The 16,921-nt window shown below is 40.1% G+C and overlaps 1 protein-coding gene across 1 annotated transcript; it reads left to right on the forward strand.

The window, feature by feature from the left end:
• The first annotated feature begins 204 nt into the window (after nt 1–204).
• On the forward strand, nt 205–834 carry LOC147446616 (uncharacterized). Its single transcript, XM_086526263.1, has 2 exons — nt 205–300; nt 478–834. The coding sequence occupies exons 1-2, from the start codon at nt 205–207 to the stop codon at nt 832–834; spliced, it is 453 nt and encodes a 150-aa protein (XP_086382389.1).
• Nucleotides 835–16,921: the final 16,087 nt, after the last annotated feature.

Raw genomic sequence — 16,921 nt, forward strand, 5'->3', positions numbered from 1 at the left:
AATCAGGGAAATCAGAATTTTCAGGCAATTGATGCAAATTCCCCATGTACTTATTGTGGAGTTTCATTGCACAGACAGGGTCCTGATTGCTCTTTGTGGTGCAAACATCGTACCAAAAGAGGTATTCCAATTATTCGATACCCCAATAAAGCGGAGCCTTCACAACAACCTCCTGGGTAGCTGAATGCAGTGATTTTGGAGGAAATGGATGTGGGGACATCAAAGAAATGGATGAATGAAGCAATACCTGAACGGAGTTCTGATAGCAATCTGCAAGCAAAAATTCCACGGGAAGGTCAGGTATATGATGTTCATCATTTTCAATGTGACTGTACAAAGTGTGTGAATGCAAATAATACATACCAAAAGGATAAAGCACCTGAGTCAATGGTGGTGACAAGATCGGGAGTAAAAGGAGAGACAACAAAACAGAGTGAGAAAGGAAAGGAAAAATACCCTATTAATTGGGGAGAACAGGATCAAGTAAGAAAAGGAGTGATGAAAGAAATTAACAGGGTACAGCAAAAACAAGGCGGTCCCAAGGTCCAGAAGCAAGCGGACACGGTTCAGAAAACAGATGTGATTGGACAAGATTCAGGTTCCTGCCAAGCTCCTGAACAAAGCCATTTTGTACCTGCAAAGGCGACGATTACTTTGACAGATGAATTCTTTGAAACTTTAATGGATGCTCCAAATCAACTGAGTTTGAGGCAAATATTAAGCTTGGTTCCCAATTTTGCCCATCAGTTTATGCAAAGGCTAGCTCAAGAGTATGGATTCTCTGTGGAGCAGAAGAAATCTTGGGGAGAAGAAATTTTGAGTCAAGAGGCTTAAGTTATCTCTAATGAACCTGCTGATGTGGATTATAAAGTGCCAGTGATTGGTGTGACTATGGAGCAATGTTTTATGTCTCGAGGACTTGTTGATGGAGGATCAAGAGTAAATGTGCTACCTGAAGCTACTTGCAAGCAACTTGGAATTGTGAAATGGGACCCGGCTCCTTTTCAAGTCAAGATGGCAGATCGGGCGAGTTCAGCCATTAGAAATTGTTCGAAATAAACGAATTGAGATAGGAGGTCTTCAATTCCCTGTTAATTTTGTGGTGCTCAGGTTGGAGGCATCGACTCAAAGCTATCCTATGATTCTAGGACGACCTTGGCTAAGGGCGGCCAAAGTGAAGCAACATTTGGGAGCTGATAGTATTGTGTTAAAGCAAGGAAAGAAGAAAGTTCGAATGAAGATGGTTGCTAATGAAGTTTTACCACCTAATTGCAGACCGTTACATGCAGAGAGTATTAATATGGCAACTGAAGTGGAGGAAGATGAACCGCAAGAGTTTTTGAGGATTAATGCATCAGTTATTCCAATCTTTGAGGTGGATGTGCAGCATATTGCAGAGCAGTATGTCAGGGATCCACAGGTTAAAATCAGAAAGAAATCAGATAGCAGTCAGAAGGTGGATACTGCCCTGAAGCTGGAAGAGGAGCAAAAACATGCAGAAATGAAAGCTGAAAAGGATTTTGAGCATTATTTGTCCCAAAGTTCAAGGGTAAAGCAAGATGATTTGGAAGACATGAATCTTGGTACAGAAATGGATCCAAAAATAATCAAAGTCATTGTGAATTTGGATCAGGAGTTTCGTACTACAAGTTTTATTGGCGGAATACAAGGATGTTTTTGCATGGCATTACAGTGATCTGAAGGGAGTGGATCCATCATTTTGTGAGCATAAAATCAATCTCAAGGCTGATGCAATACCCATTATTCAGCAACGGTATCGTTTGAATCCAACTTATGCGAAACAAGTGAAGGAGGAGATAGATAAGCTACTTGTTGTGGGATTCATATATCCAGTTGACAAAAGTGACATGGTTATCTCCTATTGTGGTTGTCCCGAAAAAGAATGGCAAGATCAGAGTTTGTGTAGATTGGAGAAAATTGAATGCTGCAACAATTACAAATCCTTTTCCGTTACCTTACTGCGATACAATGTTGGATTCAGTGGCTGGACATGAGATGTATAGTTTTTTGGATGGCTTCAGTGGCTACAATCAGATCCGTATGGTGCCTGAAGACAGGGACAAGATAGCATTTATTATTGAATGGGGAGTTTTTGCTTATAATGTGATCGGGTTTGGTTTGAAGAATGCTCCACCTAGCTTTTAGAAGTGGGTCCAGGCTATATTTGCACCCTTCCTCAACTTTTATGAAGGTATTTCTGGATGATTTCAGTGTTTTTGGCAAAAAAGAGGATCATTTGAAGCATTTGAGGCTTTGTTTGGAGAAATGTAGAGAAGCTCATCTTTCTCTTAACCCTGAGAAATGTGCATTTGCTGTTGGTTCTGGAATTCTTTTGGGACACATTGTTTCAAAAGAAGGGATAGCAATTGACCCCAGGAAGGTGGAAGTTTTCCTGAAGGCACCAGTTCCGAAAAATTTGAAGCAGTTAATGAGATTCTTGGGGCAAGTCAAGTGGCACAACCGATTTCTCAGGTATTTGGCTTATGTGTGTGTTCCTCTTACACAATTAACAAGGAAGGATGCAGTATTCAGTTGGGGTCCTGATCAGCAGAGAGCTTTTGAATTGTTGAAGAAGATGTTAGTGGTTGCTCCAATTTTGATATCTCCTGATTGGGAGAAGCCTTTTCATATTTTTGTGGATGCAAGTCATATTGCTATTGGAGCAGTATTGATGCAAGAATCCAAAAAAGGTTGGTTTAGACCCGTGTATTATGCTAGCAGGGTGCTGTCAGATGCGGAACGGAATTATGCAGTTACAGAAAGAGAAGGCTTGGGCATAGTCTATGCTCTCAAGAAGTTTCACCATTATTTTCTTGCAAACAAAGTTATGTTTCATGTGGATCATCAAGCTTTGATTTACTTGGTGAAGAAATCGCAGTTGTCAGGCAGACTTGCGAGATGGATTCTTTTACTTCAAGAATTTGATTACAGTGTGGTGCATACACCGGGAAAAGAACATGCCATTGCTGATTATCTAAGCAGAATTGAAAATGGAGAGTTGCCCACTGAAATTGATGAGTTTCCAGATGCAGGACTGTTTCAGGCAATTGTTGGCTTTCTGACAGTGGACTGGTATGATAATATTCTGCAGTTTTTAACTGAAGGGTTATTTCCAGAAGAGATGAGTTCTGAAAGAAGGCAGAAACTTGTGTTAAGAAGCAGACCATTCACAGTTATTGCAGGAGTGTTGTATAAACAAGGGATTGATCAGATACTTCGGAGATGTGTACAGAATCATGAAACAGCTGTAGTTATTGCAGAAGCTCATTTGGGGAATGCTGGAGGACATTTTCTTCAGAATTGACTACTAGAAAATTTTTGCAAGCTGGATTGTGGTGGCCGACTGTCTTCAGGGATTGTTATCATTATTGCAGGCAATGTTTGGTGTGCCAAAGAGATGGAAGACCTTTGGGGGCTGATCGGATGCCATTGCAACCAGTGTTGGCTTTGGAACCATTTCAAAAATGGGGTTTAGATTTTATGGGACCCATTAATCCCATAAAATTAATGGGACCCATTAATTTATGGGGTTTAGATTTTATGGGACCCATTAATCCTCCTGCTAAGTTCACACAAAAAAAATATATTTTGGTTGCTACAAATTATGCGACGAAGTGGGTGGAAGCTGTTGCTCTGAAGGATAATACAGCAGCGAGTGTGGCAAAGTTTTTGTACAAGAATATTATGACCAGGTTTGGATGCCCGATTGAAATGGTTTCTGATCAGGGAAAGCATTTTATCAACAAAGTAATCAAACAGTTGACTGAATTGCACCTCATTATCCATAAGAAGTCTATTGTCTACTATCCTCAAGCAAACGGACAAGCGGAGAGTACCAACAAAACCCTGATCAAGATTTTGAAGAAGATTGTTGAGGAGAACAGGACGGATTGGGATACTAAATTGGATTCTGCATTATGGGCCTATCGTACTGCTTTTAAAGTGACAACAGGTCAGACACCTTTTAGGTTGGTGTACGGATTGGAGGCTATTGTCCCGATGGAGTTTGTTGTGCAAAGTTTGAGAATAGCTATTGACCATAAGTTGTCAGATGAAGAGTCTTTGCCAAACAGATTGGAGGCACTTTTGAAGTTGGATGAAGATAGACTTTTGAGTGCTTACATGGCGGAGGCTGTGCAAAGACGTCGTCAAGAGTGGATGCAGAGGAACATTAAATACAAAACTTTCATAGAAAAGGATTGGGTGATGGTGTATAACAACAAATTGGGTCTTCGACCAAGCAAACTTAAATTGAGATATGTTGGGCCCTATCAGATTGCACATGTGATTGGGCGGTCGACTTATATTTTGTAGGATGCAAACGGAGCTTTGATCCCCAAACCTTTTAATGGATTCAGACTCAAACTATTTCAAGGAAATCCACCAAGCGATGGTCAATTGAGTCAAATTGGGATTTTTTCAATAGATTGCCGACCTTCTATCATGACTAATACAAATGGGGGTGATTTGATTACTTCGACGTGTGAGAAAACTTTACACGCAATATCATTAACTTGTGCTTTGCGAGGAGAGGTGAAGGAAATAAGTGCAGCATTTTCACCACAGGCGACCAAAACGCAGTCTTTCATTCGAAGTCAAGCTTTCTTTAATGCTACCAGAATGCAGACACGTACCAGCAATCGGTCTTGTAAGTCTACAAGTTCCACCGATGCGGATGTTCGCACTGATCAGGATGTGGAGGTTCTTATGCAGTCACTGATTAGTAGATAGCAGGGAGAACGCGTTACCATCGAGCATCAGTTCATTGATTTTAAGGTGGAAATTCCGCATTCGAAGGGCTTTCATGCACAATGGCTGCAATCAATCAATTTGTTGGAGTATGCAAGGTAGCCTTGGAGTAGGTGGAGGCACACGACAGAAGTTGGAATGCATGTAAGCAATCTTGTGGAGAACAATGGATTGGTTGGCTATGGAGTGTATTTATCTGCAGAGTTAGTGTCCAAAGTGTTTGGTTTGCAGCAAGGGGAAGAATATCACGTTGACAGGGCATCGGAGCAGGTTATGGATAGAGAATTTGGCAAGTGTGAGGGCACAAGAGGATACTACTTGATTAAAAATGTGACTAACCCGGATAGAGCTTTGCAAATCAAATGGTTTCTCGAGAGATTTTTGCTGTTGGTCAAGTTGGAATATGTATCTAGGGAGAACTATGCGATTATATCTGCGGCAGAGCAGGGCAGAAATTTTGGTTGGGCAAATATGTTGTATGACAGGTTACATTCGGAGGTTTTTTGCAAAGATAAGAGGAAGACTCAGAGGTCCACGAAGATTCGTCCATTAATCACAGCTATTTTCAGTTATGTCACAATTAACGCAGTGCTAAGGAGTTTGTCAGAGCGGGATGTACAGTCAGATCATCTTCAAGGGGCTACTGCCAGTGTTCAGGCTACTGTCAGACACCCAGCAGGAAGTTCTGAAACAAGAAAGAAGAAAAGGGAGGACATTAAGGAGGATGATGCACTAGACAGGGTCAAACAAATTTATGATGACTTACTGGCTGCAGGTTATTCACATGAAGTTTGCAGGGATACACTAAATTTAAAGAAGCCTGACCCAACAGATTTGCCACCATCAGGCTCCAAATCAATGAAAAAGGTGCTTAGGATCAGAAAGAGAAAAGTTGCAGAAATGGATTCAGAAGCAGATCAGGAACCAGTTGGACAACAGTCATAGGGGTTTCAGGCTGCTAATAGTAATTTTGAGGACATTCCTTATGCAAGATGCTTGGAATCTGTGAAGCTGATTGGAGATTATGTTGGAGAGCAAAAAATTAACTCTAATCTTTTGATTAGTGATAATCAAAAGTTGAAGCAAGAAGTTGCATATTTGAAGTTTGAGATGAAAAATAAAACAATGTCTGATCAGGAGGTGGATGCAATCAAGGGAAAGTTGAGATCCACAGAGTCTGACTTGGAGTGTGCTCTCAAGCAAGTGAACTTCTACAGTGAACAGGTTCATAGAAGGGAGAGCAGTGCAAGGATATATAAAGAATGGATGATGGAATGGGACAGTATATTCCATCAACAACTTGAAGTGTTGTCCACTGTGAATGTGACATTGGAAGCAGAAAATAAAGTTTTACTTGAAAGAGTTTCAGCATGCAAAGAGGTGGAAAAGAAGATTAAGGAGTGTGCAGAGGATGAGCTGGAAATTGAAGGTTGTTTTATGCCAGGGACAGATGTTGACGCCATGAAGATGGAGCTGCAGAAGCATTTGGAACCTATATGGGCTGAAATGAAGGAAAAAATTTTGGAGGTGTCTTCTAAGCCCTATAAAGAGTTTGCTGAAGAGGAAAACAAAGAGGAGTATATGCTACTGCAGACTTGGTATACAGATTTGCAAGAAAAATATAATCTGTTGTTGAAGAAACAGTTGAAAGCTGATCAGAGCACTGAAGATTTCAAAGTGCAAGAGGATAAGGAGGAGCCCTGTGAGGAGATGGACACAACCCCTGACAATAAAAATTTAAATGTTTTGTTTGCAGGGATTGAGCATACCTATGCGGAGGAGCTGAAGAGTGTTGAAGATGTTGCTGAGGAAAGTGTTCAGAGCCCTGAAGAGGAGACTGATCCTGACAGTCCAGTCAAGCAGGATTTTCAACCACCAAAACTTAACTTTGAGGATCAGGTATCTGAGGAGGGAGTAAATGAAAGTGCTGTTGCAGAGTGTACTGACAATAAGTTGCAGATTATAGTGAAGAAATCTGAGATGACTACCCAGGAGTTCTTAGCAGACATTGCTAAGAAAACTGGATAAAGATGCAGTGCAAAGAGTCAAGGGAACTGTGGGTTCAGGTCCTCAAAAAGTAACTTTTTGATGCCACCGGGTGTGCCAGGTGTAAAAGGTGGGACCTTGACCACAAGTTACCTAGTTAAGTTAGTAAAGAAGGATATTTATGTAATGGACAATCAGTAAACTGTAGTGATCAGGATGCATTCAGGGAACTGAATGAATAATCAGAGTTCTGATTGATATCTGAAACTTTAAACGGCATGTTTTAAGGGATGCGACTTTTGTCTTGTAACTACTCTCATTTTTGGACGCCTTGTTGGGGCGAAATGTTGTTCTGTAACACGGGAATGATGATGAAGATGAAGCAGGATGTTGGTTAATGCCCTGAATATTTCCTGTGTGTTACCTGTAATTCTGTTTACATTCTAAATGAGCCTGAAAGCGTTTTGAACATTGTTATGGAGGTTATCTTCATGTTTCATGGATGTTGTGGGTGAAGAATGTAATTGCAATGCTTTTAGATAACCCCTATAACAAACATAGAGGGTGAACTTAATTGATGGTAGCAACATGAGCATAGTACTTAATTAACTTGGTATGAACAATACTTTTGCAAGAGAGAGAGTATTAGAGAACATGACAATAGTTGAGGACCGGATTTATTTGGAGCCGGTCCCCCCTCCAAAAGATGTTTGTATTATAGATTCTCCCATCAAGAGAGACTTTGTAAGAATACAATCTTTGTGTTCTTTGTGACCTTGGTGATGCTATGAAGATGGAAAGCTTCATGCATCACAACCTTAATAGGAACTTTGCAAAAAGCATTAACTATCCCAAGCCTCAATCCCAAGGTCTCAAACACCTTCGAAGGTGGAGAGAGCTACCGGGGATGAGGGTAGGGAAGAGGAAGAAGAAACATTCCATAGGAGAAAGAAATAGTTCCTCATTTATCATCACTCTTCTTGCTTAGCATATCATAATAGCATAGTAATGAAGATGAAGAAGATGGTAAGGTTAAGCATTGAAGCATGGCTCTTGGTTGGATTTGCATTCCATAGCCAAGAGTGTTGGTGTAGGCTCTCCACTTCTCAACCAGCTTAGAGAAAGAGATGGAGCTCCTGCACTTTGCACTCCACACAATGAGAGAATATGTGTCTGTGTGTGTGGAAAAGTATACCCCCCTCTCATGCTTGGTCTCTCTCTCTCTCTCTCTCTCTCTCTCTCTCTCTCTCTCTCTCTCTCTCTCTCTCTCTCTCTCTCTCTCTCTCTCGTATTATTTTATTATTTCATTTGGACGTGTCCTCTTTTTCCTCTTTGAGAGAAAGAACTTAATTGTTTATTTTTATGTATCTAAATTCTTATTGAACCCCTTTAAAACCTAACCAATAGCATTCAAGCACATCATGAGGGCCACATGTGGAGGATCATTTGAACATGTGTCTTTTATGCTTATTAAGTCATATGGTTGAATTGACTACTGCAAGGACTTAGTCAATCAAGCAAGCATGTGTCTTTTATGCTTCTTAAGTCATTTATTTGAATTGAATACATCAAGCCTTAGTCAATAAAGCATGGACGTTCATGCCACTTGAGAATTTATCTTTGAATTCAAGATTTCAAAAACCTTAGTCATGTAAGCGTAAAATCACATCAAGCTTTGGGCAAGGTTTCCACAACCACTTTAAGCGTCTTAGCACCTCATGCTTGGGTACGATTTCCACCTCGAGGTTAGTCCTAGCTTGCGTAAGGTCAAAGGACTTTTTAACACTAACTTTTGGAGGTTTTTAATGAAGCTAACCCTAAGGTCTTTTAAGTTCCATTAGATGCACATTGATGTTTGATAGACTACCTCCATTTGGACCACTTTTGATATGTCACCATCTCTCATGTTGATCCCTTGCTGAGGTAAATCTAGAAGCACTTATTGCACATTGAGTCTTTGGTAGACTGTCTCCTTTTGGACCCCTATTGAGATGCAACTATTTCTTCTTTCGGTGCCCTGTTGAAATAGGTTTAGAATCACATATATATATATATACTAACTCTTGTTCCCCTTTTATCTTCCCATATTAAGTGATCAATTTAATATGAGAAAATCATTTGATAAAGTTAGATATTATATTTTATGACAATCATTCAAGTCATCCCACTCATCATTAGTGTACGCATTCTCTCTTCTTGCACGCAAGGGTGCTATCAAGCCTTTGTTGATCAAAATATCTTGCATACGCTGCCGCTAAATGACAAAGTTTGAGCCATCAAACTTTTTGATGTAATTCTATTCTTACAGAAGCACTAGTGGCAGCCATGATTGGCCAAAAACATTATGGTGAATTGCGTGGGACAATTTCAGCAGAGCTTTCCTGAACAAGAGCAAAAACGAAAATCAAAATGTAGTACAGTCACTGTGTAAGAATAGCTAGAACTTAGAAGTGTTAAGAACGCATAAAACAAACTGGCAGGAAAAATCCGACAGAGTTCCCTTTGTATGAGGAGTCAAGATTCAATTAAAAAACACATAAACTACTCAAAAGAAGAATCATTGGGTATATATTGCTCAAAACCATTGTTGTGTAATATCCAACTTGGTGTCAAAAGAACAAAAAATCGTATAGATACATGTCCTATGGTTAGGCTACCGTAAAGGGAAACTCCAGCTACCTGTATCACCAAATGTATCTCAACATTCGAGCATACCACAGCTCAAAGAAAACCTCACGCTATTGACCCTCCAAAGGCTAAAGCAAACACAAAAGGACTATCCACAGTCTCAGAAAACAGTCCGTGTCTAAAAAACGACCGAGAAAACTACCAAAATAGCCAGAAAATGGCTCCACACGTAAACAATGGGGAGTTTCCGCAACTCAACATACCTGAGTGACTGCGCTCAAATAGGCGCCAAGAACTGATACATGTAGTAAAAGTGATTATTGGGAGATATCTGCTCTCAAAAGAGCTCGCTCACAAAAAAAATGTATCTGTCACACATCTATCTGCAGAGAATCTGCTGTCAAAACGACTGCCAAAATCGCCTAAAAAAGCGATGTGTGTAAATGTCTAGAAACCTGGAAGATCTGTTTTTAAACGGGCTGAAAAGCCCCGTGTAACCTGCATGTCGGTGTTGATATGTGCCAATTTCCGTCGCCTAACAAAAATACGCTAGTCGAATAGCTGTCAAAGGTGCACGGAGTCGAAACAATTCCGTAGAGCACGATCAGTGCGCTCGGTACCGATTACGGGTGTCACTCCTCTATGGTAGAATTAGCACCTCACTCGTACGTGTAGCAAGCACGATCGTGCGCGAGAAAGCACTCGTCCAAGGGAACAGTCGATATGGGGGCCGGATGTCGAAAATCCGCCCGTGTAAAGAGTGTCGCCGAAATCTGTGTCGAACCAAGTCGAATCGGTGCAAGACTCTGAAGTCGCTGTCGAAAACAAAAAAATTACCGATGTTGGTGTCAAAGTCGGGGAGCCGGATCTCTCTCTCTCTCTCTTAATGCCTAAGATTGGTGTCGATATCGGAGCATCGATGTCGAGAAATCCGGAAAACCCTTCACTCTCTCTCTCTCTCTCTCTCTCTCTCTCTCTCTCTCTCTCTTGCACTCTTAGTTGTCTCTCAAGCTCTCAAGCACACTCTCGCTCAGTCTCAGCTGCCTATCTCTCAACATCTCAAATACTGTCAAGCTCGGCGATGTGGGAGAGCAGGGAATCAGAGAGTCGGGATGCTTGGCGAGAACAATCTCTTGCACACACTATTGTGTGTGAGCTTAATTTAGAAACAAATTGATTTCTTGTTGCGCTGTCAAATGCTGCCAAAGCTGACGATTTTGCAGTTCTGTCGAGCCAGAGAAACGAGCAAGGGTGACTGTGGGTCCTGTGTGTGCGCTCCCGGTCCTGCTGCCCGATTCTGTTGCTCGTTGAATGGCCTCAAATTCCCTATTTTCCGTGCAACACTGCCCTGATGTCAGACTATTGCAATTGAAAGGCTTGCTTGCCTTTGAATCCTTTCAATTTTGTTCCTTTCCTGCTCAATTTTGAAATCCAACACCTTTCCTTAGCTTTTACATTTTAATGTGTGTGTGCGCGCACACACACACACGCGCGCGCACACACACACGCACCATATATCCCTCTCATCACCTCCCCCTCCCCTCAATTTTTGGCCCCCTCCTTACCCACTACCCTCTTTCTCTTTGCCCCCCTCCCACTCCATATCCCCCCCCCTCTCTCTCTCTCTCTCTCTCTCTCTCTCTCTCTCTCTCCATCTCACACACACACACACACATATGACCGCCAATGTATTTTGGCTTCTATTCGTACATTACACCACCCATATTTCTCCCAACTATAAAACCATGTTTTTTGCTAAAAACAAAATTGTACTCGCCTTTATATGTTTAAATCTATCCCTTTGTTGATGGTATACACTATATCACCTATTTGGCTTAGCTTCCACTTCCCTCGATGTGAGACGTGGCACTGAAGCAATGTAAACTATGCCAGATAGGGCACTAGGGAAATGAGAGAATGAGAGAGAGAGAGAGAGATCAATTTCTTTGTACAATGTACTTGCCAATTCAAGCCATTATTTGTTGTGTAATAATTTCGTAATCATATAGCTCTTATGCATGCCGCAAAATGAGGCCTTAACCATTTGATTAAGCCTCCCTCATAAAATACGTGTGTACACTATTGTATTAAGCCCTTGCATAACAAAAAATAAAATCTTCTTGTTAGGTCCCTAACAACAAGCAAGCCTACTTCACTTGGTGGCTAGCTCAGGGCTCTTGTAAAGGGGAGGTTGTGGTGTCAATTCCTATTTAAGGAAGAGAGGAATGTGGGTGGAACTGAATTTGGGGCTTAAATTCGGCGCATAATTCTAGTTGGTGGGCACGTTGACTAGAGGATTGTTAGGTTATGTGGGCTTTAACATAATGTTACATACTTCTTGGTATGTACCACTACTTGTCTAGATGTATCCCGATTGATAGTCATGTGTTTATCATGTGCCTAGTTCTAGGTGTATTAGAGGACAAATAGGTTTTACATACAACCATATTTAGGGTCCACTCTTCTAGGGTTGATCCCACACTGCAGGGGCTAATATGAAGGTGATTTTGGACTCGCATGAACTTGTACTACTTTCTCTAGCCCTATATTTATAAGTGCTCTCATGTAGTATTTTCACTAGTTCAATAATCAAGTTCACTTTGTGTCCACTCTCTTTACTTTGGTGCTTGCTTTGATAAAGTGTGTAACTACTTGCTTACTTTTGTTATACATATAACAAACGATCTCATCAAATATCTTTTAGGGCATGGAATATGCCTAATATGTTTATCAATATGTTCTTGTTACAAAGTTGACAATTAAAAACCCTTCCTTTCTATCCTTGGGACTTTATTGTGATATGATGTTCCTATTGGGTTTTGGTCTTTGTGTGCAAAATATGGTTCATCAATTGTATGATCGTGATCTCACTGGAGGAATTATTGTTGGTGATCTATTGATGCTTGACCTCCATGGGTGCATCAATGTTGTCCGTTGAGTGCACTATTATATGCAATTTCTTGTCGCCCGATATTACATTACTATAATCACTTGACTCCTACAAATCCATTAGACAGGTTGATTTTACCCTCTTGTACTAATTTCGTGTGATGAGACAAACCTATGTTCATAACTCTATGTTTATATAAGCCTTGTAATGATCTCATATGCTATGGCATGCCCTTCTTGCAGCAAAACTACTCTAAGGCAATCACCACAAGCATCACATTGGACCTCAAATGGCTTTGAGATATCCAGAAGCATGAGGACTGGTTGAAAGATAAGCTTCTCTTTGAGCTTGTCAAAAGCATTTTGTTCTTTAGCAGTCCATGAGTACTTAACGTTCTTCTTTATTAAGTCATGCAATGGTCCTGCTATTTGAGAGAATTTTGCTATGAAGCATCTATAGTATGCACACATACCAATAAATCTTCTTAGCTCATGTAGATTCCTTGGATTAGGCCATGCTTTTATTACCTCCAACTTTGATGGATCCATACGGATACCATCTTGAGAGATAATGTAACCTAAATATTGAATCTCTTGTAGGAAAAATTTACTTTTCTTTTGATTAATGAAAATCTTATTCTCTCTCACAACTTGAAAGATTACCTGGAGGTGTCAATTGTACTCCTCAAGAGAATTTGAGTGGCCTGAAGATTTTTTTCCATCGTGAGTTTGAACGTGGCTAGGGTATTTTCTAGGCCAAAACTTATAACTTATCAAATAGATCTTCTACCCGCGGCACGGGAAATCTTTTTTTTATAGTGATCCTATTTAGTGCTCTATAGTCGACACACATGTGATATGTGCCACATTTATTTCGCACTAAAAGTACTGGTGAACAGAATGGAGAGAAGCTAGGCCTCACATCCCTTTTTCCACCAATTCATGCAATTGCCTCATGATTTCCTTTTGTTGAGTTTGTGAAGCTCAATAAGGAGGTTTATTAGCCGGTGATCTTCCTAGTAGAAGCTCTATTGCATGGTCATCATCCCCTCGTTTTGGAGGTAGCTCACTAGGGATGTCATCAATGAAAACATCTTGGAATCCATTTAGGAAATTAGACAACTCTAATTCCTCTTGATTCCCTTTATTGCTACTTGTGAAAACATTATAATCATTTACAAATTCTCTAACAAAAATCATATACACAAAAATAGAGCTTTTCATTGACTTATCAAAAGCAAGCATATTTACTAGGAATATGGTGTTCCCCGAATCATTAGCATATATGTATATGCTCTTTTCTATGTGGGTGAAATAGATTCTCCTTTCAAGGAACTTCATGTTGGTGGCCAACTCCTCTTAGCCTTTGAAAATAAGCACTTAAGTATCTACACCCACGGCTCGAATTGGTTAATTATAGAGAGTAGTGGAGTGGGTTTAACATAGCAGAATTTCCGAGGAATAGCTCCTTTTGGAATTCTTATGGCTCAATAATGGTAAAGCCGTAGGCAAGTTTAAAACTATCCCATTATTAAGAACAAAGCTCCCGAGGTGTGCACCATATCCCACATAGTGGGCTCAATAAAATCGAATAATAGATCCCAGTCCAACTTACCCTAATATAATTAACAAAATCAACCATTAATAGGCTACTTAAGCACCTCTCTTATTAAGCAAGAAAAGAGAAACCAAATGCTCTGATACCAATGTAATGGGAATGGCCTATGAGCTTTGAGAGTAGCGGAATTAAGAGAATTAGAGTGAGCATTTTTGTGAGGTTACTTTGAGAACATAGTGGGTGAACTTAATTGATGGTAGAAACATGAGCATAATACTTAATTAACTTGGTATGAACAATAATTTTGCAAAAGAGAGAGTATTAGAGAACATGATAATAGTTGAGGACCGGATTTATTTGGAGCCGGTCCCCCCTCCAAAAGATGTTTGTATTATAGATTCTCCCATCAAGAGAGACTTTGTTACAATACAATCTTTGTGTTCTTTGTGACCTTGGTGATGCTATGAAGATGGAAAGCTTCATGCATAATGATCTTAATATAAACTTTGCAAAAAGCATTAACTATCCCAAGCCTCAATCCCAAGGTCTCAAACACCTTCGAAGGTGGAGAGAGCTACCGGGAATGAGGATAGGGAAGAGGAAGAAGAAACATTCCATAGTAGAAAGAAATAGTTCCTCACTTATCATCACTCTTCTTGCTTAGCATTTCATAATAGCATAGTAATGAAGATGAAGAAGATGGTAAGGTTAAGCATTGAAGCATGGCTCTTGGTTGGATTTGCATTCCATAGCCAAGAGTGTTGGTGTAGGCTCTCCACTTCTCAACCAGCTTAGAGAAGGAGATGGAGCTCTTGCACTTTGCACTCCACACAATGAGAGAATATGTGTCTGTGTGTGTGGAAAAGTATACCCCCCTCTCATGCTTGGTCTCTCTCTCTCTCTCTCTCTCTCTCTCTCTCTCTCTCTCTCTCTCTCTCTCTCTCATTATTTTATTATTTCATTTGGACGTGTCCTCTTTTTTCTCTTTCAGAGAAAGACCTTAATTATTTATTTTTATGTATCTAAATTCTTATTGGACCCCTTTAAAACCTAACCAATAGCATTCAAGAACATCATGAGGGCCACATGTGGAGGATCATTTGAACATGTATCTTTTATGCTTATTAATTCATATGGTTGAATTGACTACTGCAAGGACTTAGTCAATCCAGCAAGCATGTGTCTTTTATGCTTCTTAAGTCATTTATTTTGAATTGAATACTTCAAGCCTTAGTCAATCAAGCATGGACGTTCATGCCACTTGAGAATTTATCTTTGAATTCAAGATTTCAAAAACCTTAGTCATTTAAGCGTAAAATCACATCAAGCTTTGGGCAAGGTTTCCACAACCACTTTAAGCGCCTTAGCACCTCATGCTTGGGTACGATTCCCACCTCGAGGTTAGTCCTAGCTTGCGTAAGGTCAAAGGACTTTTTAACACTAACTTTTGGAGGTTTTTAATGAAGCTAACCCTAAGGTCTTTTAAGTTCCATTAGATGCACGTTGCTCTTTTATAGACTACCTCCATTTGGACCACTTTTGATATGTCACCATCTCTCATGTTGGTCCCTTGCTAAGGTAAATCTAGAAGCACTTATTGCACATTGAGTCTTTGGTAGACCGTCTCCTTTTGGACCCCTATTGAGATGCAACTATTTCTTCTTTCGGTGCCCTGTTGAGATAGGTTTAGAATCACATATATATATACTAACTCTTGTTCCCCTTTTATCTTCCCATATTAAGTGATCAATTTAATATGAGAAAATCATTTGATAAAGTTAGATATTATATTTTATGACAATCATTCAAGTCATCCCACTCATCATTAGTGTACGCATTCTCTCTTCTTGCACGTAAGGGTGCTATCAAACCTTTGTTGATCAAAATATCTTGCATACGCTGCCGCTAAATGACAAAGTTTAAGCCATCAAACTTTTTGATGTAGTACTATTCTTACAAAATCACTAGTGGCAGCCATGATTAAGAGAATGTAGCCAAAAACATTATGGTGAATTGCGTGGGACAATTTCAGCAAAGTTTTCCTGAACAAGAGCAAAAACGAAAATCAAAATGTAGTACAGTCACTGTGTAAGAATAGCTAGAACTTAGAAGTGTTCAGAACGCATAAAACAAACTTGCAGGAAAAATCCGACAGAGTTCCCTTTGTATGAGGAGTCAAGATTCAATTAAAAAACACATAAACTACTCAAAAGAAGAATCATTGGGTATATATTGCTCAAAACCATTGTTGTGTAATATCCAACTTGGTGTCAAAAAGCACAAAGAACTGTATAGATACATGTCCTATGGTTAGGCTACCGTAAAGGGAAACTCCAGCTACCTGTATCACCAAATGTATCTCAACATTCGAGCATACCACAGCTCAAAGAAAACCTCACGCTATTGACCCTCCAAAGGCTAAAGCGAACACAAAAGGACTAGCCACAGTCTCAGAAAACAGTCCGTGTCTAAAAAACGACCGAGAAAACTACCAAAATAGCCAAAAAATGGCTCCACACGTAATACAATGGGGTGTGTCCGCAACTCAACATACATGAGTGACTGCGCTCAAATAGGCGCCAAGAACTGATACATGTAGTAAAAGCGATTATTGGGAGATATCTGCTCTCAAAAGAGCTCGGTCACACAAAAAATGTATCTGTCAACACGTCTATCCCTAGAGAATCTGCTGTCAAAATGACTGTCAAAACCCCCAGAAAAGCGATGTGTGTAAATGTCTAGAAACCTGGAGGATCTATTTGTAAACGGGCTGAAAAGCCCCGTGTAACCTGCATGTCGGTGTTGATATGTGCCAATTTTCATCGCCTAACAAAAATACGCTAGTCGAATACGCTAGTAAACTATGCCAGATAGGGCACTAGGGAAATGAGAGAGAGAGAGAGAGAGAGAGAGAGAGAGAGAGATCAATTTCTTTGTACAATGTACTTGCCAATTCAAGCCATTATTTGTTGTGTAATAATTTCGTAATCATATAGCTCTTATGCATGCCTCAAAATGAGCCCTTAACCATTTGATTAAGCCTCCCTCATAAAATACTAAGGTTAGGTTTGTACACTATTGTATTAAGGC

Source organism: Adiantum capillus-veneris, chromosome 12 (genome assembly GCF_014529385.1).
Source record: "Adiantum capillus-veneris isolate H3 chromosome 12, ASM1452938v2, whole genome shotgun sequence".
Classification (NCBI taxonomy): domain Eukaryota; kingdom Viridiplantae; phylum Streptophyta; class Polypodiopsida; order Polypodiales; family Pteridaceae; genus Adiantum; species Adiantum capillus-veneris.

Excerpts from the sequence above, each read along its gene's own strand:
- LOC147446616 (XM_086526263.1), top strand. The coding sequence starts at position 205 with ATGGATGTGGGGACATCAAAGAAATGGATGAATGAAGCAATACCTGAA. Across the intron at positions 301-477 it reads AAATTCCACGGGAAGGTCAG|GATCAAGTAAGAAAAGGAGT; the intron begins GTATATGATGTT and ends TGGGGAGAACAG.